At 38.8% G+C, this 23,691-nt stretch overlaps 1 protein-coding gene across 1 annotated transcript in view; it reads left to right on the top strand.

Annotated features, from left to right (window-relative positions):
* The window catches only part of LOC126319897 (SWI/SNF-related matrix-associated actin-dependent regulator of chromatin subfamily A-like protein 1), a 146,309-nt gene that overhangs the window by 105,084 nt on the left and 17,534 nt on the right, over positions 1 to 23,691 (top strand). The window contains exons 8-11 of the mRNA XM_049993604.1: positions 2,646 to 2,810; positions 2,892 to 3,053; positions 11,205 to 11,312; positions 11,397 to 11,571. Coding sequence (XP_049849561.1) covers positions 2,646 to 2,810; positions 2,892 to 3,053; positions 11,205 to 11,312; positions 11,397 to 11,571 — 610 coding nt within the window. The remainder of the gene's footprint in view (positions 1 to 2,645; positions 2,811 to 2,891; positions 3,054 to 11,204; positions 11,313 to 11,396; positions 11,572 to 23,691) is intronic.

The following is a 23,691-nucleotide window of genomic DNA, read 5'->3' as shown; positions in this document are numbered from 1 at the left end:
CTGTCACTATAAAATGTAATGTGTGTCACTCTAGTTGGACTTGTAATCCCACTGGACAGATCAGGAGATTATTCGATGTAATTATCCATACATCCAGCTAAATTACTAGGCATCATGTGGAAGGATACACCTGCTGGCACCAGATTACCACAGCAGATTTTAAGGGCTGCCGTGGACTGCCACGGTCTCACTTGTTATCCAGCCAATGTCTACTTTAAGCCCTCAGGTGTATCAATTGATGACGTTGTTTTCTCCAGGACTGATTTGGAGTTCATTTTCACCTTCCAACGACATTTAGTTAGAGCACTGATTTGCCTGTCTGCCTAATGCAAACTGTGTTTGATCACTTTTCAACCAACCTTCCACACCTAGAAAATCACTCACATGCAGCCATGTGAGTGGTGTACATCGCATCTTCAGTGATTTGGACTCCCTTGCCCATTCTGCTGAAGATGACACAGAGCCTTTAAAGACCAGTACTACCCTCCAAATCTAGTCCACTGACATATTTCCTATGACACATCCTGACACATCTCTAATCCTCACACCACATCCAAGAATCAGCTACAAAGGAGCATCCCTTCATCACCCAAAATTACTCTGCACTGAGACAACTGAACCATATCCTTTCCCAGGCTTTCATTGTCTCATCTATCATCATGTCCAGAAATGAGGGAAATCCTACCCAAGATCGTCCCCACTCCTCCTAAAGTGGTACCCTCTGCCACCCTACCTATGCAACACCCTGGTCCATCCTATGCCACTCCCCCACTCAACTGCTTGCCACAGAGGTCCAATCCCTGTCAAAGACCCAGGTGCAAGACATGCTCAGTCCACCCACACAGCACTGCCTACTTCAGCCCTGTCAAAGGCGTACCATTCCCCATCAGAGGGAGGGCCACCAATGCAAGTGACCATATCATATTCAAACTCTGCTGCAGTCACTGCACAGCTTTTTATGTTGGTATGACAACCAACCAACTATCCACAAGAATACTCTGGACAAGAACGAAGGTGACCACTTTGTGGCACAACATCCAGATGGTGAACACAACATGTTTGTTTTCAGTGAATGTTTCACAGCTTGGGCCATCTGGATCCTTCCCTCCACTACCAACTTTTCTAAATTATGCAGATGGAAGCTATCCTTGTAATACATCCATCATTCCTGTAACTCCCCCTGACCTCAGTCTCCATTAGCCCACTGGCCCCACACCCTCCACTCAAATGTTTACCTTTCCTCTGTCCTTTCACCTCCTCCTAAACCATGTCTCCATGTAACCTTCACTGTGCACTGCACCCCTTTGGCTCTGGTGCCCTTGCATCACATTCCTAGCCCATATGTCTGCCACCCCTCCCTCCCACATTCCTATCTAGCAAAACTGCTGACTCCCTCCAAGCTGCTAGCTACCAACATGCAACCTCTGTTCCTGTCTCTCCCTCTCCCACTCTCACTCTCGCTCCCTCTAACCTACCCTTCCCACCCAACCCAATCCCAACTCCAACCCCACCTGACGCAACCGCCACCAGACTCTGGTCTACCCACTGCAACTCAATTCTGGCTTTGTGTGCCCAGATGGTACAATGTGTAGGAGCACAGGTGTGTGTGTGTGTGTGTGTGTGTGTGTGTGTGTGTGTGTGTGTGTGTGTGTGTGTGTGTGTCCAGCCGGTACCATGTGTAGGAGCACAGGTGTGTGTGTGTGTGTGTGTGTGTGTGTGTGTGTGTGTGTGTGTACTCTTAACTTGACAAATGATTCCAAAAGCTAGTCAGATTTTTTTCTCTTGTGTGTGCCTGTTGACAACTCAGTGCTTCTGTTATCCACTCCATAAGTTTGTACTTTCTGTCAGTACCTTCCTACCATAAGTAATTGTTAATTGTCTCTAATTCATGACGCAGGATTTTCCGTGTTGGGCTCTATTTATGGATGCTGATGACAGTAATGACCTGGTAGTTCAATATAGGATAAGTATATTGTGAAAAAAGGAGGAGGAAGAAAGAAATATACTGTTATTTTTTATTCTGTAGGAGAGCCTTAACTGAAGTATGTGCTTACAATTGAAGAGAACACTGAGTGATTACTGAACCCATCACTCAGTCACAGGGCCATGAAAAAGTTGGTGCAGCAGTGCATTGAAATACATGATGAAGTTATTGTCTACATAATGACTTGTAGATACCCCAGTAGTACCAAAATAACCAGGCAAAATCACCTGATGATAGTTGCAGAAGGCAGGAATACACGGACTAAAAGGATAATAAATAGTAAAAAGGCATGTGAGAAGATATTGAGACATGATGGTGTCTGTAGTGAAACTTAGTTTAGAGAAACAATTTTCATCAGTATTCATTGGATGTACGACATATGCATGATGGTGAAGGGGAAGACTGGTTGCTATAGTACCTGTATATACAACTTATTTGGTGGGAAGTATGTGTATTTTAGATAAAAGATCTGCTTCTCTGTCAGTACTCTTCAATAAATTATAACATAAAATTCCTTAGAAGCAGTGTTTACAAACTCACATACAATGTCTCTCTCTCTCTCTCTCTCTCTCTCTCTCTCTCTCTCTCTTGGTATTTATGCATAAGGCAATGTTTATATCATAACACACCATAGTAGTAATTTTATTCTCTATTGTTGCAGTTTTCAAACATACGGCATCAGATATTGTGCAGGTAAACAAACTAAATGGGGCTGGGACTTCAGTGGCTCTTCAAACATGGAGGAATTACAGCTCCTGCTTGAACATCGTTTCATGATTAGGCGTTTGAAATCTGATGTCATCACCCAGCTGCCTTCAAAAATGAGGTAAACAAATATTCTACTTACTTTGTAAAATTTAAGTAAGCCCTAGTGCTGTTGTATTAATTTTGGTTTTTGCTTTCACAGGCAGGTTGTTGTTTTGAATCCTTCTTCTATAAATATGAAGAGTGATGAAGTGGAAAGCTGGGTAAAAAGACTACATTCCAAACAACTGAGTGGCATGCAGAGGAGAGGAGCTCTTCTGTCATTTTTTGCAGCCACAGGGAATGTAAAACTAAAAGCTGTTAAGTATGTATTTAGTCAATTAACTGATTCAATGTTCTGTTGATCAGTTGCCTTATTTTTTCTATTAGAATGACATTGAGCAAGTCAGTTTATAGGCTAGGTATTCACAATTTGTGTGTATATGCCCATTTACATATGATTAAATTGCACAATGCCTTAGATTCAATAAAATTGTACATATTAGCCCTTAATACTACTCATACTGCTAGGAAAACAAAATAAAATTTAACAGCAAAAGTAAACTTTTTGTCTTCTGTAATACATGTGATACTATTTTCAATAAAAATATACATTGACATAAAAAAATTTCAACACCAAGAAAGAATTTTGCAACATAAATGAAAGTTGGTAGGCATGTTCCTACATCTGAAGGGTGATGTCTGTTCAGATTTCATGCCAATTGCGAAAAGTGGTGCTAATAGCACCACTATGTGGATGCAAATTAGGTTTGCATTAAATACTTGGGTAATGGTCATGAGCATTAGTTACCTTTGAGATTGGACGTGGGGAGTTGATGTTAGCCAAGAATGCTTTTAAGACAACAAAGATGCCTTTATCAGTACCTCATTGAGTTTGAACAAGGTCTTGTAATAGGGCTGGATGTTACTTCTGCGATACTGCAGAAAGATTTAGTAGGGATGTAGAAACTGTACATGATTGATGGCAGCAGTGGTCACGAGAATGTGTGGTTGCAAGAAGACAGGGCTCCAGGTGGCCACGTGGCACTATAGCGAGGGAAGACTATCACGTTTGGCATATGGCACTGATGCACCACACTGCATCTGCAGTAGCAATTTTAGGAGCAGTTGGCTCCTCAGTGACATAACAAACAGTTACAAATCGGTTACTGTGAGGGCAACTCCAAGCCAGATGTCCTGTAGCGTGCATTCTACTGACCCCAAACCAGCCCCATTTGCGACTTAAGTGGTGTCGAGCGAGAGCTCACTGGAGGGCAGGGTTGAGGTCTATTGTGTTTCCTGTTGAAAGCGGGTGCTGCCTTGGTGGGAGTGATGGCCTTGAGTTGAGGGCCTCCAACCAACCTTGACCCACATCTGGAGCTATGGTCAGAAGTTTGATTTTGTATGACAGCAGGAGCATTCTCGTGGTTATCCCACAAATCCTGACTGCAAATTTGTACGTCAGTCTTGTGATGTGACCTGTTTTACTGCCATTCATGAACAGCATTCCAGGGGGTGTTTTCCAATGGGATAACATTAGCCCACGTACCATTGTTGTAACCAATATGCTCTACAGAGTTTCGACATGTCTTGGCCTGCTTGGACAACAGAACTGTCTCTAGTCGAGCACAAATGGGACATCCTCAGACGACAGCTCCAGCGTCATCCACAACCAGCATTAATCATCCCCATCTTGACCAACCAAGTGCAACAGGCATGGAACTCCATCCACAAACTGACATCCGGCACCTGTACAACACAATGTGTGCACGTTTGCTTGCTTGCGTTCCACATTGTGGCAGTTAACACTGGTTATTAATTTATCAGCAGTTCACATTTGCAATAGCTTACCGTGCACTTACATTGACCTGTGATCTTGCTGTGTCGTTCACTTAAATATGTTAGCTAGACAAATGTATTCCCAAAATTTTGTTGCTCTACATTAATTACTTTTTGGTGTTGTGATTTTTTTTTCCCCATTAGTGTAGAATAGAATTAGTTGTCCAAAGGAAATAATTGTAGTTTAGATTTAAAATTCACTTTGCCAACTGTACGATTTGTGTTGATCAAACTTTTTTTTAATCTTTTGATAATTATTTCTTCTGTTACTGTCCTGATTGGATTGATTTTAATACAGATTCCTTCATGGTATACCACTCTTTTAAATACATTTAGCTAAGTGTATTCCAAATTACATCCTTGATATGATATTAATTTCATTATATTTAAATTTTTCTAACAGTTTGTGTTTGATAACTTGAATTAACTACACGTAAAGCTGTGAAGAGAGAAATTAAAAGTTCATTTATCTTATTTGTGTCAAGTGTCACAGCTCAGAAGTCACTTTTTTATTTTATATGAGGATCGACTTTGTATTGCACTTGACTGTGTTGTTGAGTCCATGTTCTAATAAATTACACTGCAGCAGCGTTATAAAATTCCTTCCTAGTACATTAGTGCCATTGAATGTGTTGCAAAAAATATCGCAATTGGAACTATGAGGTGCAACAGACTAGGAGTTTGTACACAGTTGCTGTTGGTTTCATGGAGGTCATCCTTTACCTCCATGCCTACAAATTTCTCCCTAGCAGAACATTATTCTGTGAAGTATTTTGAGCACAATTTCAGAAATATTTTTAGGAACGCAATTCATGTGTTTTTAATTTTGTCACCATTTTTAGGGTTACGTACCTCAGTTGGTAAAACCCATATAGTATCACTTTGTTGTCCATCTATCTGACTGACTGACTGTTAAGACTCCCTTTTCTAATGAACAGTACAGGTATCGAGTGTGAATTTATGTCACCTACTAAGGCCTACAGTCCCTTAAACTTCGAAGTAAGTGCATTTGAGAGCCAGTTATGCCACATATTTTGATAGTTGGAAATTCACTCGTCAGAACCCACAGGTTACTTCTTATTGAACTATAATCATAAAATGTGGTGAGAAGCAGGTTTTTACAATACAAATATAGGGGAAAAACCAAAAACTGTTAATTGTAATTATGTCTCTTTTCTTTTGTCGTTGTTGTCTTGCTGTAAAGGTTCCTTTTTTTGCAGGAATGGATAGAGGTATCAAGCTGAAACTTAGTAAAACTAACTGACAAACTTGACATTGGCTGGGGATTCATTTTGCCAATTTTCTATTAAAAATGGAAAAAAAAACTAACTGTGTTTCTAGAGCAATATAAAAAAAAATCACTTCTGTGAATTTGTGAAAATACCTTTGAAATTATGAAAAGCCACTTTAAAGCTCCCTTTCAAGATTTATGGATTTCTTTTACATCTTGTATTTGGCTTTTAAGAGGTCAAGTGTCTTATTTGTACTGGCATTAGCTTGTGAAACTTCATAAATATTGACCATTGGCGCTTGCAAAACTGTTCCACATAAAATACAGAGAGTAATGTAACATTAAATAGCCCTGCCACAAATACATATTTAAACAACTGTGATACAGTACTTGTATACTTAACAAAAAAAAAGCATTTTGCCACTTGCAGTGTCTGAAGCCTGAAGCTTTCAGCCCCTTTCTTTATCAGACATTACAAATGCCTGACAACATAGAAATAAATTTCACCTTACTCATCAGATTCTACCCACGTATCTATTTTCACGTCAAGTTGTTGTCATATTTTAATCCATTTCATTGTAAAATATTAAATGCCAGTACGTAAAAAATTTTTATAGGGGACATGCATTTCAGAAGTGCTATTGAATATCCACTTCCGGAACTTGAGAATTACAGTGCAAAATGAGAAGGTTTAAGATGTTTATTTGTTCCACTATGCTCCTTTCCTAACAGAATTTGAGTACCCTGTAAATCACTCGTATTGCTCTGTTCATGCTGCTTCCTCACTGCTTCAATCCTTTTCTCCTAAATCACTCATATCTTTCCATTCATGTTACTTCCTCACTGCTGTAATCAGGCTTTCACAATTCATTACAAAATTATAAATTTTAGCAAAAGGAATGATGACTGAAACAATTTACAAGAAGTGGACAATGAAAAGAAGTATGGAAGAAGAGTGCTCAGCTGTGTATCATGAGGAAATGAGCTTCAGGGTCACATGATCAGCAATGGATAATGATGTCAGCTGATGAAAACTTTCTTCCTGAGGAACCTTGATGGTGCCATGACACAACATGATGGCCGATAAGAATGCCATTATTTAAAATGCATAGTGGAGTGCTATGAATTGATGTGATGTGACAGTCAGTGTGAACTGACCTTGAATGTATTAAAACTTTATGCATGAAGCAGCATTTTGTCATGCATCTCAGTGTTTGTGACATCATATCTCATGAGCTGTATGTCTTACAATGATATATTTGTGTAGGTATGTTCAGTGGCGTATGTGAATACTGCCTGCAAAGTATTTTGTGAATAGACTTGGTGGCAAAGAAGTAATAAATTTAAACATGACGAGACATGCAGGAGTTTTGCATGCATCACATTTTTCATGGTTTCATATCTCCTGAACTGTGATAAGTTGATGGTTCATACCCCCATGATGATTGTTGTCTGACAGTAAGAGTTAAGTGTATCAAGTTTGCTTGAAATAGTTCTAGTGGTTTAAGAGGAGATTTTGGACATACACACATACATACATTTTTATAATTTGTATGGGTACTAAGCTACAAGGTCCCTTAGTAGTGTAAATAATTTAAGCTTTTGAGTCAATGCAATGAGAAGATAAGGCCATATGTCACTTATTTTGATACTTGCAAACTCATTTGTCAAAACACACAGATGAACTATCCACATAAACTTCGGGTCCAGTGGTCCAGCAGTGAAGTGCATGCCTGTAAACCGAGAGGTCCCAGGAGCAAATCTTGGTTGATGTATGGACTTTTTTGGTCAATAGTAATAGCCTAGCCTTCACTTTTCATTTACGTGCAGTAGTAGTCATTGCCTTTCCTTTCATTCACAAACAGGATGAGGGAAAAACAACTGTCAATATGCCTCAGTACAAGCCCTACCTTCTCTTATCTTCGTGGTCTTCACACAAAATGTACATTGTTGGCAGTCAGATTAAAATTCAGGTTCTTCACTTTTCTCAGTAATGTCTCATGAAGGAAATGTCATCTTTCCTCAAGGGATTCCCATTTGAATTCATGAAGCATCTCCTTAATACCTGTACATTGATCGAACTACTGCTAACGATTGCTTCGACATCTTCCTTTAATTTGACCTGGTGGGGATCTCAAACATACACCTGACATATCTGCCAGTTTCTCTCTCTCTCTCTCTCTCTCTCTCTCTCTCTCCCTCTCCCTCCCTCTCTCTCCTCTTTTTTAAAAACTGGTGATGAAGTTTCTCCCAGTTGATCAGAAATCGTCTTTTGAATTTCCCTTGAAAGACGTACGTTTTCTTGTCTAATGCAAAGACTGTCATTTACCAGATTCAAATCTAAATTGCAAATGAAATCTCGGTGCTTCGTGCATGTTTTGTCACCTTTGTTATTTTCTCTGTAGACTGTGATGGCATTTATGGCAGCCATATTGAGCATACATAAAAGATTTCATAGGCCAATGTTTGCCATTGCGAGCAACATCATAAGTGGCACTCAGTTCATCTGCGACATCGACACTTGTTTTAGTTGCATTGTGATAAGTAATCATTTCCGGTTTTCTTTTATCACCTGTTGATTAGTCTATGTTTTTATCGTGGTGTAAAGGTGAAATAACCAGCACAACTGTGTTTTTTTTTTTAGGCACGTTATACACCAATGTAACTTCATTCTGGGACCCAAATATAGAACTATATACTTCTGTTCCTTTTATGAACATCTCAGGTACACTCATCTTGTTTTTACGGACTGTGCCGATAAGTCAATGAATATTCTTTCAAGAGATGAAGCATAAGGGGGGGGTAACTAGTAAACCAATTACCGAATGTAAACTTCCTATTTGTTTTCGTTAGTGTCTCCAAGTAACAGTTTACGATGTCATATACTTTATTACTAAGCTGGTAAAGTGCTGGTGGTTGTTTTCCTGAATATACTTCCAGTTTGAGGTTGTAGAATGTCTTCACATCTATAAGAGCATATATTTTTATGCCATATTTGGCTGGTTTGATTGGTGTGTGTACATGGAAAGGACATCCCCTTGGAAAAATAACAGCATATCGTCAATAGTAAGGTTCTCAGACAGCATATAGTGCTGTTGAATATTTTCAACAAAATTATCAAAAATATCTCTTGTAGCAGCCAGATTGTTAGTCTTTTTCCTCTTTTGTCCTGGGTTTTCTTATCATTGAATCTCAAACAATTTTGAAGAAAGTAAAACGTCTGCAGTGACATTGCAGTGCGAAAGATTGCAACTCCAGTACCATCTGTACACCACGTTCAAGTTTTGTCTGTCTGAGCGGGCACACTGTATACAAATTCTCATAAATACCTTAAAATCCTCCAAAGCTACATCGTTCATGTGGTACTGCTCTTTATTTACTAGATATTTTCCCACGATATTCCTTATTTGATCTTTTGTATGTGTAAGTACAGTATTCAACACACTATTTGTTATAAAAAGACTCCAACATTCAGTCTCTGTTTTGGCAAGTTCTGCACTACCTTTTACACCTGGAGAATTGCTAATAATAATCTCTGAATGAATACGAACACTTTGCTAGGTCAATCCTTCATCCATTTTGTACCATCTTTTAATATCCCACGTACATCAGGTGACTGACTAAGAGCCACCAACGCAGATTTTGGCTCTTCTAAATCATCCAAAATACCCTCTTACTCTGAGTCACTTTCTTCACTTCTTTGAGAAACTTTGTTAAACTCTCCTTCACTCTCGGAGTCACAGGAACTAGCATTTGAACAGTTCCTAAAACTTCTAGTTGTTCTTGTCGCTGATGTTCATATTTTTCACAAGACATTTTGTGAAATATAAGATCTGTAAATAAATCAAACAATAATGTAAATAACTATATCTCTCATAAACTTGCTGACAGCTCGAAAATATAACATGGACTATAAGGTTGGGTGTGACATAACCTAGCAACCTTACTACTATAGGAGCACTACTAGGGAAAACACCCTGACTGAAGAAATTTGATCCTCAGAATGGAACTGTAGTCAGATAGAACAAAAACTAATTAGCAGGAGGATAGCAAACACAGACAGGAGAAGCAGGAGACAGAAACATGAGCTGTAAAGCAAGCTCCTGTCAATGGAGTTGTCCCAGTGTTGGTGCCACTGTTACCGCTGGCAGTGAGAAGCAAAATGTATGATGTTTGGAGTTGATATCAAAGAGCATGTAGGCAGTCTTCGTGACAAAAAAGATGTGTATGTTAGAATGTTTCAATCTCTGCTTGTTTCGGAGTCCGAAATATATGTTGGAATGTAAAGCCTTATGATCACCACAATCAGACATAAGAATTATTTGCACTGCACTGCAGTTTCATGCTCCAGTGCTTCAGTTTTACCTTTTTTTTCATTTCAGTTCAGTGCATGTTTTCGTATTTCTGATATTATGCTTTGTAAACAAGGGTCAGACTTTCCTTAAAATTTTTATTTATTACTATTTTTTGGGAAGTGTTCTGTGTTCTTTCACTCCTCCCTTATTACTGGCTCATGCTATCCTGCACTATTTCACTGTATCTTCACCACTTCTCATCTTCTGCCTATTGATTGTCTTCAAATCAATTTCTGGATTTCAGTCATGGTGGCTTTTGCATTTTCCACTGTGTTATCAGAAGTGAAATTCTTAAATGTGTTAAGAATTGTTTCTTTGTTCAGTGTCTTATACTTTTCACTTGATATTTTGTTTGGCAGATAGTGGTTGCCTGCCTTGAACCCCATTTTTACCTATGCCTGAATATATGACTACTGGAACTTAAATTTTATTCTGGTTATTGTGTGGTATTACTACTGATAGAAACAGCAGCCCTGTCCTGGATACAACTCAAACATCAGCGTATGATTGTATGAAATTTTGTACATGTTATACAGTTAAAAAACAGTACAGTAATCTTAAAATCTGATGAAAGATAATGGCAGGAATTTAATTGTATACAGAGAATATTAAGGGCTGTTTTGTCCAGTGAATGTATTTTGAAATGGGGTTAAGATGTGGACTCATCAAAGAGCAGTTGAATATGTACAGTGATAAGGCATGTTTAATTTTGTCTTTTTGTTTAATCATCATGAGAGCATTAAAACTAACTTCCATAAAGAGGATAACGTGTATGATTTTCATAGCTTCAGCCACATTTTGATGAACTGAGACTCTAGAATCATTCTGCATTCACTTGACAATAGTTTGTACAGGAAAATTGAAAATCTGTGAAATAGATAAGGTGCATAACCATTATTTCTTAAAATTGTCACTAAGCTACCAGAACAAGTAATGAATGGCAATTATGTTCAGATGTTCTGGACTCTAAACTAAAATATATTTCCAGAATATATATATTGAAGTCATGTAATAGAATTCATCAGTGATTGATAATCCTTTCTTTCGTCAGGGATTACATAGCCGATTTGCTAGAGGCTGGGAAGAAGTTCATTTGTTTTGTTCACCATAAGATTGTGATGGATGGTCTTTCAAAAACAATGGAAGACAAGAAAGCCTTGTAAGTATTTTCCCAAATTGAAACTAGCTAGTGTTTCTACAAACATCTTAAGGCAGAAATTTGTATGTATATTTGCCTTTTCAGGTACATAAAAATTGATGGCTCAACTACAGCCAGTGAGAGGAAGGCTTTATGTGACAAGTTCCAATTTGATGACAATTATTCTGCAGCTCTTTTGTCAATTACTGCAGCTAATGCTGGAATAACTCTAACAGCTGCCAAACTTGTCGTTTTTGCAGAGCTTTTTTGGAACCCTGGTGTAAGTAAGCATGTTATAGTTTCATTTATAAATTTTTGATGAAGATATATTTCTATTGTTTAAAACAGGCTCATTCAAGAATTGCACCCAGCAGGTGTGGCCGTGCCCTGAAGGTGCAAGGCAGTATAGTTCAATGCCCTGTATGTGACTGTGTGTTGTTGGTGTCTGCATAGGAGCAAGAGAGATAGCTCCAGAGTGAGTGGGACTGTACAGCACTGCTCTGTGCTGGACTGTTCCCTTGATCAGATCCAGTGTAAACAAAATAACAGAGAAACCGCAGTTCTGTAAAAGTGGTCAATGAGTGGTACAAAAGGCAAACCATTTACTGTTTAGGTAACAATTAGTGCTCTTGTGGCAGAATCACTGCATAGCTTCAGAAAATAATATCCAAAACAAGAATCGAAGAAGAACTTTGTAGTTTTCTGATGCACAGGTTGATTCAATAGCGTTGCGCGAGGCGCGCACACACACACACACATACACACACACACACACACACACACACACACACACACACCTGTCATATGTACAGTATGCATCTTCTGAAAGATATCAATTTCTTAAATACTCTATTAGAAATCATTTTACGTAAGGAATATAGAGTCTCATTCTTACTGTTAGTAGTTACAAGTAAATATTTTTTGTTGTACTTTGTGCTACAGCTTTTTGTGTCCCTTTTCCGAGTTTAGACGGATCCTTAGTTTGCTGTTTTGGACGCAATAATTTTAATTGACAAAGTTTGAAAATTTATTAAAAATATAGAATTAAGGTTATAAAGACCTCTAATCCTTACAGTCAACATTGTTAAAGAAGGCAATTAACATTACACTTTTTTCTTTTTTGAGGAAATGATTTTGTCTAGGTTTGGTACAATATTCCGGGAGACTGCTATCCTCAATGAATTAGTCGAATTTTTATTGCCGAGTTTTAGCAAGGTATAAAGGGAGAAAAAGTGCTCACATATATACATGGACTGAAACATTGAGAGAACTATGGCCATGTGCTTGTGCAGGAGAGGATACTTCTCTCGTGGAAAAGAGCTTTAAAAATCATCCAAAGTTTTACACATAAGAAAGCAGTCCTCCAGGCAGATATTGCACTGGAGGTCAATTAGCTCTAGTTGAAACACTGTGAGATGTCCTCTGCTCAAAGGGAAAATGGGTGAACAAATATATCTAAGGCTGGTTGAAGCTCACTTATCTCAAAAAATCTGTTTCCAAACTCTTATCATAATTTGCAAATGATTTGAACATAATTTGAAAAATCCACATCTTTTTTAATGCTGTCTAATTAGATTAGATTAGATTTACTTTCATTCCAATTGATTTGTAGTGAGGAGGTCCTCTAGGATGTGGAACATGTCAGAAAAACAATAATACATGACAGATATTTACAACTAAAAGAAATAGGCTAATTTACCATTCCACAGGTCCCAAGTGGAATGATCGTCATTTTTTAATGAACACTATATGAAAGTCATTTTACAAATACTAATGCACTGAATTTAAAATTAATTTTTTATATTTATTTTTAAGTTAATAAACATGTAATACAACTACTATAATACTTATTTACAATGAACACATTACTGCACTGAAATTGCGCAGAAGTTAGATTGTACTTACACACACAGACACACACACACACATTTACAATGAACACATTACTGCACTGAAATTGTGCAGAAGTTATATACAGAAGTTATATATATACAGATCAGTTGGTTTTACTGAGAAATTCATCAATGGAGTAGAAGGAGTATTTAAATGACCAGTTAGGTCATTCAAAAAAGCCAAATTCGCCATCCACTTTGGATCATGAAGGAATTCTTCTGGACGTCCTTTCATTTTCAAAGGGTGCTGGTTTCATCCATCAAGGACCAAAACTGATGAAGCACCTTCCCTCTGCTCAGCAATCTTATTTCAACATGGTAGGGGATGTCTGGGTATTCTATTTCGATATCAGCCAGAAATTCTTTAAATTGGCAATGTGTGAGTCCATGTGAACAAAGATACCGTTCGAACAACTATGTCCTTAACATTTTTTGTGTTGACAATCTTGGCACAAAGTGCCTCCTGGTCTACAAGACAATGGACTCCTGCGAATAAGGAACAGCCAACTTCAGCCGTTTTTGACCTGATGTAACACAGGATTCCAGAGTGTATCCCTTGTAGCACAGGGGCTCCATCCATTGTTACATTGATCAGGTGTTCGCATTTGAGACCCATTGACTCGAACAAATTTTCCACGGCTAGGGAAACGCCAAAACCTGTGGTTGTGTCTTTTAAAGGTATAAGGTCGAGAAATTCTTCTGTGACATGCAGATTGTCGTTGACCCCTCGAATGAATATGACAAGCTGAGATATACCCGCAACATCTGTGGACTCAACAAGAGTGATAGAAAATGAAACGAAGTTTGCTGCTCTCTCCATTAATTGCTGCTCCATATCTGAGGTGACATCTTTGACTCAGTAAGCAACAGTTTGAGATGAAAGAGCTATTTTTTCAAATTTTTCTGTGTGGTCTGCTGGACAAATACAAGCCACCAAGTTGACCAGGCAATCCTTGATGAGATTCACAGCCGCAAATGGTTCCCTGCTTTTGCAATTCTCAGTGAGCATTTTAATTTTAACAATTAATTGTTTCATTCAGTGAAACCCAAATAAAAAAACTAACAAAAAAGTTTAGTGTTTTCCCCCAGTTCCTCTGAAAAGCAGTCATAGATGCTAGTAAGGACAGCAAAATATGCTTGAAAAATAAATTTTGATCTATTGGAATATTTACATTTTAATTAATTGAAAATGTAGATCAAACTACAAAATATGTTTCCCCACCCATCAAAACACAAATACACAAAAACAAAGAATGACTCGTAATGACACATTGCTGTCCAAGTAGGCGTTTGTGATGGCTTTTTAAAAAATGACATGATTTAATGCAACCCAAATATAACAATTAACCGAAAAGAAACTTTTCTTGTTGCTGACAACCTCCATTTTCAGTAACTGGCACAATGAGTGACATACCTGATTATAAAATATAGTGTTATTTATGATCTTTATAAATAATAAATCAGACACAAGTACATAACAGCGATCTCAGAAAGGTACTAGTTAGTTGAATGTAGTCAATTACAGTCATTGGAAAAGGAATGGACAAGGTACAGGAACACAGTACTAGAAGTGGCTAAAGAATGTCTTGGAACAGTAGTGTGTAAAAGTAGGATGAAGCAAACAGCTTGGTGGATTGACGCAGTCAAGGCAGCATGTAAAAGGCTTATCAAAAATGGCTACATACTAGAACTCAGGTAGACAGAGAAAGTTATGTTGAAGAAAGAAACAAAGCCAAACAGATAATTGCAGCATCCAAGAAGAAATCTTGGGAGGACTTTGGAAACAGTTTGAAGACTATGGGTCAAGCTGCTGGAAAACCATTCTGGAGTGTAATTAGCAATCTTCGAAAGGGAGGTAAGAAGGAAATGACAAGTATTTTGGACAGGTCAGGAAAACTGCTGGTGAATCCTGTGGATGCCTTGGGCAAATGGAGGGAATATTTTGAAGAGTTGCTCAATGTAGGTGAAAATACGATCAGTAATGTTTCAGATTTCGAGGTAGAATGGGATAGGAATGATGATGGAAATAGGATCACATTTGAGGAAGTGGAGAAAATGGTCAATAGATTGCAGTGCAGTAAAGCGGCTGGGGTGGATGAAATTAAGTCGGAACTCATCAAATACAGTGGAATGTCAGATCTTAAATGGCTACACAGGATATACAGACCTATATCTCTGACATCGATCTTTTGTAGAATTTTAGAACATGTTTTTTGCTCTAGTATCATGTCGTTTTTGGAAACCCAGAATCTACTCTGTGGGAATCAACATGGATTCCAGAAACAGCAATCGTGTGAGACTCAACTCGCTTTATTTGTGCATGAGACCCAGAAAATATTAGATACAGGCACCCAGGTAGATGCTATTTTTCTTGACTTCCGGAAGGCGTTCAATACAGTTCTGCACTGTCGCCTGATAAACAAAGTAAGAGCCTACAGAATATCAGACCAGCTGTGTGGCTGGATTGAAGAGTTTTTTGCAAACAGAACACAGCATGTTGTTATCAATGGAAAGACGTCTACAGACGTTAAAGTAACCTCTGGTGTGCCACAGGGGACTGTTATGGGACCATTGCTTTTCACAATATATATAAATGACCTAGTAGATAGTGTCGGAAGTTCCATGTGGCTTTTCGCGGATGATGCTGTAGTATACACAGAAGTTGCAGCATTAGAAAATTGTAGCGAAATGCAGGAAGATCTGCAGCGGATAGGCACTTGGTGCAGGGAGTGGCAACTGACCCTTAACATAGACAAATGTAATGTATTGCGATTACGTAGAAAGAAGGATCCTTTATTGTATGATTATATGGTAGCGGAACAAACACTGGTAGCAGTTACTTCTGTAAAATATCTGGGAGTATGCGTGCGGAACGATTTGAAGTGGAATGATCATATAAAATTAATTGTTGGTAAGGCGGGTACCAGGTTGAGATTCATTGGGAGAGTCCTTAGAAAATGTAGTCCATCAACAAAGGAGGTGGCTTACAAAACACTCGTTCGACGTATACTTGAGTATTGCTCATCAGTGTGGGATCGGTACAGATAGGGTTGACGGAGGAGATAGAGAAGATCCAAAGAAGAGCAGCGCGTTTCGTCACAGGGTTATTTAGTAACCGTGATAGCGTTACGGAGATGTTTAACAAACTCAGGTGGCAAACTCTGCAAGAGAGGCGCTCTGCATCGCGGTGTAGCTTGCTTGCCAGGTTTCGGGAGGGTGTGTTTCTGGATGAGGTATCGAATATATTGCTTCTCCCTATTTATACCTCCCGAGGAGATCACGAATGTAAAATTAGAGAGATTAGAGCGCGCACGGAGGCTTTCAGACAGTCGTTCTTCCCGCGAACCATACGAGACTGGAACAGGAAAGAGAGGTAATTACAGTGGCACGTAAAGTGCCCTCCGCCACACACCATTGGGTGGCTTGCGGAGTGTAAATGTAGATGTAGATGTAGATAATTGAAGTGGCGTGGGAGTCGGGACAGGTTCCATCAGACTGAACAAAAGCAGTAATCACACCAATCTTTAAAAATTGAAACAGAAAAGATTGTAACAACTACAGAGGTATCTCTTTGATCAGCGTTGTGGGTAAAATCTTCTCAGGTATTGTTGAAAGCAAAGTGCGAGTATTAGTTGAGGACCAATTGGATGAAAATCAGTGTGGGTTTAGGCCTCTTAGAGGTTGTCAGGATCAGATCTTTAGCTTACGGCAAATAATGGAGAAGTGTTACGGGTGGAATAGGGAGTTTTATCTATCTTTTATAGATCTAGAAAACGCGTATGAGCTGGTTCCTTGGAGGAAGTTATTATCTGTTCTACGTGATTATGGAATAGGAGGCAAACTTTTACAAGCAATTAAAGGTCTTTACATAGATAGTCAGGCAGCAGTTAGAGTTGACGGTAAATTGAGCCCATGGTTCAGAGTAGTTTCAGGGGTAAGACAAGGCTGCAACCTGTCTCCACTGTTGTTCATATTATTTATGGATCATATGTTGAAAACAATAGACTGGCTGGGTGAGATTAAGGTAGGTGACTTAGCTGTGATGGCAGATTATATTGAAAGTTTGCAAAGTAATATTTCAGAGCTAGATCAGAAATGTAAGGACTATGGTATGATGATTAGCATCTCCAAAACAAAAGTAATGTCAGTGGGAAAGAGATATAATTGGATTGAGTGCCAAATAGGGGGAACAAAGTTAGGACAGATGGACTGTTCCAAGTACTTAGGATGGCATATTCTCACAGGATGGCAACATAGCGAAAACAGGATGGCAACATAGTGAAAGCACTGGAAGTGAGGTGTAGCAAAGCTTATGCAGTGAGCGCTCAGCTACGATCTACTCTCTTCTGCAAGAAGGAAGTCAGTACCAAGACTAAGTTATCTGTGCACCATTCAATCTTTCGACCAACTTTGTTGTATGGGAGCGAAAGCTGGGTGGATTTAGGTTACCTTATCAACAAGGTTGAAGTTACGGATATGAAAGTAGCTAGGATGATTGCAGGTACTAGTAGATGGGAACAATGGCAGGAGGGTGTCCACAATGAGGAAATCAAAGAAAAACTGGGAGTGAACTCCATAGATATAGCAGTCAGGGCGAACAGGCTTAGATGGTGGGGCCATGTTACACGCATGGGAGAAGCAAGGTTACCCAAGAGACTCATGGGTTCAGCAGTAGAGGGTAGGAGGAGTCGGGGCAGACCAAGGAGGAGGTACCTGGATTCAGTTAAGAATGATTTTGAAGTAATAGGCTTAACATCAGTAGAGGAACCAATGTTAGCACTGAATAGGGGATCATGGAGGAATTTTATAAGGGGGACTATGCTCCAGACTGAACACTGAAAGACATAATCAGTCTTAAATGATGATGATGATGATGATGATAAATAATAAAGAGTCTTACGGTAGGAAACACATCTACATCTGCATGTATACTCTGCAAATCACATTTAAGTGCCTGGCAGAGAGTTCATCGAACCACCTTGACAATTTTCTATTATTCCAATCTCATATAGCGCAGAAAGAACGAACACCTGTATCTTCCCATACAAGCTCTGATTTCCATTATTTTAACATGGTGATCATTTCTCCGTATGTAGGTTGGTTAAACAAAATATTTTCGCATTCGGAGGAGAAAGTTGGTGACTGGAATTTTGTGAGAAGACTCCACTGCAACGAGAAATACCTTTGTTTTCTACACCAAATCCTGTACCATTTCAGTGACAGTCTCTCTTCCTTATTCGCGATAATACAAAATGTGCTGTCCTTCTTTGAACTTTTTCGATGTGGACCGTCAATCCTATCTGGTAAGGACGCACTCCACGCAGCAGTATTCTAAAAGAAGACAGACAAGTGTAGTGTAGACAGCCTCATTAGTAGACCTGATACATTTTCCAAGTGTCCTGCTATGTAATGCAGTCTTTGATTAACCTTCCCCAAAACATTTCCTATGTGTTCCTCCCAATTTAAGTTGTTCGTAATTGTAATTCCCAGGTATCTAGTTGAATTTATAGCCTTTAGATTTGATGGATTTATTGTGTAACTGAAGTTTAACGGATTAATTTTAGCACTCATGTGGATGACCTCGTGCTTTTTGTTATTTAGGGTCAATTGCCAATTTTCGCTCCATACAGATATCTTTTCTAAATTGTTTTGCAATTTGTTTTGATCTTCTGATGACTTTACTAGATGATAAATGGCAGCATCATCTGCAGACAACCTAAAACAGGTGCTCAACTTGTCTCCCAAATTGTTTGTGTAGGTAAGGAAAAGCAGAGGACCAATAGCACTATCTTGGGGAACACCAGAAATCAGTCTGTTTTACTCAATGACTTTCTGTCAATTAGTACAAACTGTGACCTCTCTGACAGGAAATTACGAATCCAGGCACATAACTGAGATGATATTCCATACGCAATTTCACTACAAGCCATTTGCATGGTATAGTGTCAACAGCCTTCCGGGAATCCAGAAATGCAGAATCAGTCTGAAATTCCTTGTCAATAGCACTCAGCACTTCATGTGAGTAAAGAGCTAGTTGTGTTTCCTAAATCCATGTTGACTGTGTGTCAATAGACCACGTTCTTCGAGGTAATTCATAATGTTCTAACACAATATATGTTAAAAATCCTGCTGCATATCGATGTTAATGATGTTGATGTTGTGGTCTTCTGTCCAGAGACTGGTTTGATGCATATCTCCATGCTACTTACGCAATTTCACTACAAGCCATTTGCATGGGACAGTGTCAACAGCCTTCCGGGAATCCAGAAATGCAGAATCAGTCTAAAATTCCTTGTCAATAGCACTCAGCACTTCATGTGAGTAAAGAGCTAGTTGTGTTTCCTAAATCCATGTTGACTGTGTGTCAATAGACCACGTTCTTCGAGGTAATTCATAATGTTCTAACACAATATATGTTCCAAAATCCTGCTGCATATCGATGTTAATGATGTTGATGTTGTGGTCTTCTGTCCAGAGACTGGTTTGAAGCAGATCTCCATGCTACTTTATCCTGTGCAAGCTTCTTCATTTCCCAGTACCTACTGCAGCCTACATCCTTCTGAATCTGTTTAGTGTATTCATCTTTTGGTCTCCCTCTATGATTTTTACCCTGCACACTGCCTTCCAATACTAAATTGGTGATCCCTTGATGCCTTAGAATATGTCCTACCAACCTATCCCTTCTTCTAGTCAAGTTGTGCCACAGATTTCTCTCCAATTGTATTCAATACCTCCACGTTAATTACGTGATCTACCCATCTAATCTTCAGCATTCTTCTGTAGCACCAAATTTCGAAAGCTTCTATTCTCTTCTTGTCCAAACTATTTATCATCCACGTTTCACTTCCAAACATGGCTACACTCCATACAAATACTTTCAGAAATGACTTCCTGACACTTAAATCTATACTCGATGTTAACAAATTTCTCTTCTTCAGAAACCATTGCCAGCCTACATTTTATATCCCCTCTACTTGGACCATCATCAGTTATTTTGCTCCCCAAATAGCAAAACTCATTTACTACTTTAAGTGTCTCATTCCCTAATCTAATTCCCTCAACATCACCCGATTTAATTCGACTACATTCCATTGTCCTCATTTTGATTTTGGTGATGTTCATCTTACATCCTCCTTTCAAGACAGTGTCCATTCTGTTCAACTGCTTTTCCAGGTCCTTTGCTGCCTCTGACAGAATTACAATGTCATAAGCAAACCTCAAAGTTTTTATTTCTTCTCCATGGATTTTAATTCCTACTCTGAATTTTTCTTTTGTTTCCTTTACTGCTTGCTCAATATACAGATTGAATAATGTCAGGGATAGGCTACAACCCTGTCTCACTCCCTTCCCAATCACTGCTTTCCTTTCATGCCCCTCGACTCTTATAACTGCCATCTGCTTTCTGTACAAATTGTAAATAGTCTTCCACTCCCTGTATTTTACCCCTGCCACCTTTAGAATTTGAAAGAGAGTACTCCAGTCAACATTGTTAAAACCTTTCTCTAAATCTACAAATGCTAGATTTGTAGGTTTGCCTTTCCTTAATCTATTTTATAAGATAAGTTGTAGGGTCAGTACTGCCTCACGTGTTCCAACATCTACGGAATCCAAACTGATCATCCCCGAGGTCAGCTTCTACCAGTTTTTCCATTGGTCTGTAAAGAATTCGTGTTAATATTTTGCAGCCGTGGCTTATTAAACTGATAGTTCGGTAATTTTCACATCTGTCAACACCTGCTTTCTTTTGGATTGGGATTGTTATATTCTTCTTGAAGTCTGAGGGTATTTTGCCTGTCTCATACATCTTGCTCACTAGATGGTAGTGTTTTGTTAGGCCTGGCTCTCCCAAGGCTGTCAGTAGTTCTAATGGAATGTTGTATACTCCCGGGACCTTGTATCGACTTAGGTCTTTCAGTGCTGTCTAACTCTTCACCCAGTATCATATCTCCTATTCGTCTACATTCTCTTCCACTTCTATAACATTGTCCTCAAGAACATCTCCCTTGTATAGACCCTGTATATACTCCTTCCACCTTTCTGCTTTCCCTTCTTTGCTTAGAACTGGGCTTCCATCTGAGCTCTTGATATTCATACAAGTGGTTCTCTTTTCTCCAAAGGTTTCTTTAATTTTCCTGTAGGCAGTATCTCGTGAGATAAGCCTCTACACCCTTACATTTGTCCTCTAGCCATCCCTGCTTAGCCATTTTGCACTTCCTGTCGATCTCATTTTTGAGACAGCTGTATTCCTTTTTGCATACTTCATTTACTGCATTTTTATATTTTCCCCATTCATCAATTAAATTCAATATCTCTTCTGTTACCCAAGGATTTCTACTAGCCCTCTTCATTTTACGTACTTGATCCTCTTGTCAATCATTCCCTAATGCTCTCCCTGAAGCTCTCTACAACCTCTGGTTCTTTCAGTTTATCCAGGTCCCATTTCCTCAAATTCCCACCTTTTTGCAGTTTCTTCGGTTTTAATCTACAGTTCATAACCAATATATTGTGGTCAGAGTCCACATCTGCCACTGGAAATGTCTTACAATTCAAAACCTGGTTCCTGAATCGCTGTCTTACCGTTATATAATCTGTCTGATACCTTCTAGTATCTCCAGGCTTCTTCCATGTATACAACCTTCTTTTACGATTATTGAACCAAATGTTAGCTATGATTAAGTTATGCTCTATGCAAAATTCTACCAGGCAGATTCCTCTTTCATTCCTTAGCCCCACTGCATATTCACCTACTACGTTTCCTTCTCTTCCTTTTCCTACTATCGAGTTCCAGTAGCCCATGACTATTAAATTTTCGTCTCCCTTCACTGTCTGAATAATTTCTTTTATCTCATTATACATTTCATCAATCTCTTTGTCATCTGCGGAGCTAGTTGGCATATAAACTTGTATTACTATAGTAGGTGTGGGCTTCGAATCTATCTTAGCAACAATAATGCGTTCACTATGCTGTTTGTAGTAGCTTACCCGCATTCCTATTTTCCTATTCATTATTAAACCTACTCCTGCATTACCCCTATTTGATTTTGTGTTTATAACCCTGTAGTCACCTGACCAGAAGTCTTGTTCCTCCTGCCACTGAACTTCACTAGTTCCCACTATATCTACCTTGAACCTACCCATTTCCCTTTTTAAATTTTCTAACCTACCTGCCTGATTATGGGATCTGACGTTCCATGCTCCAATCTGTAGAACGCCAATTTTCTTTCTCCTGATAACGGCGTTGTCCTGAGTAGTCCCCACCTGGAGCTCTGAATGGGGGACAATTTTACCTCCGGAATATTTTACCCAAGAGGATGCCATAATCATTTAACAATACAGTAAAGCTGCATGCCTGCGGGAAAAATTACGGCTGTAGTTTCCGCTTGCTTTCAGCCGTTCATGATATGGACCTGTCATTTAGTGGATTACTACTACTACTACTACTACTACCACTACCACTTTTCTTGAGTATTGGCGTGAGCTGTGCAACTTTCCAGTCTTTGGGTATGGATCTTTTGTTGAGTGAACAGTTGTATATGATTGTTAAGTAAGTAACCTAATTGGTATATAGTCTGGACCAGAAGACTTGCTTTTATTAAGTGATTTACGTTACTTCACTAATCCGAGGATATTTACTTATATGTTACTCATGTTGGCAGCTGTTCTTGATTCGAATTCTAGCATATTTACTTTGTCTTCTTTCGTGAAGGCTTTTGGAAGGCTGTGTTTAGTAGCTGTGGTTTGGCTGCACTTTCTTCGATAGTATCTCCATTGCTATCACGCAGAGAAGGCATTGATTGTGTCTTGCCACTAGCATACTTCATATAAGATCAGAATCTCTTTGGATTTTCTGCCAGGTTTTGAGACGAAGTTTTATTGTGGAAACTATTATAAGCACTAAATTTCGAACTTCTGTAAAAGATTGACAATCTTGGGGATTTTGCGTCTGTTGAAATTTGGCATGTTTTCTTCATTGTATCTGCAATAGTGTTCTGACCCGTTTTGTGTAGCAAGGAGGATCAGCTCCATTATTTGTTAATTTTTTGGTGTAAATCTCTCAATTGCTTCTGATACTATTTCTTTGAATTCAGGCTACATCTGCTCTACACTTATATTGCTAATTTGGAAAGAGTGGAGTGTGTTTCTCAGGAAGACTTCAAGTGAATTTTTATCTGCTTTTTGAATAGGTATATTTTTCTTTTATTTTTGGAGCATTTGGGGATTATAAAATTCAATCTTGCTCTGACAACTCTGTGTTCACTAATCACTGTATCCCTTTTGATGCTCATCATTAACTCAGGATTATTGGTTGCTAAGAAGTCAAGTGTGTTTTCACAACCATTTACTATTCGCATGGGCTCATGAACTAACACACCACTGCCAACCGTGTTTAGCCTATCTTTTCAGAAGACCATTAGGTTCTTGGCAAAAATTTCAGCTGAGCTTGTCTCTCCGGCTTTAGTCAGCTTTCAGCACCTATAACTACTTGAGCATCAATGCTTTCTGTTAGC

Source organism: Schistocerca gregaria, chromosome 2 (genome assembly GCF_023897955.1).
Source record: "Schistocerca gregaria isolate iqSchGreg1 chromosome 2, iqSchGreg1.2, whole genome shotgun sequence".
Taxonomy (NCBI): Eukaryota; Metazoa; Arthropoda; class Insecta; order Orthoptera; family Acrididae; genus Schistocerca; species Schistocerca gregaria.
Note: the sequence above shows the minus strand (reverse complement) of the source record. Positions and strands in the feature narration are given on the sequence as shown.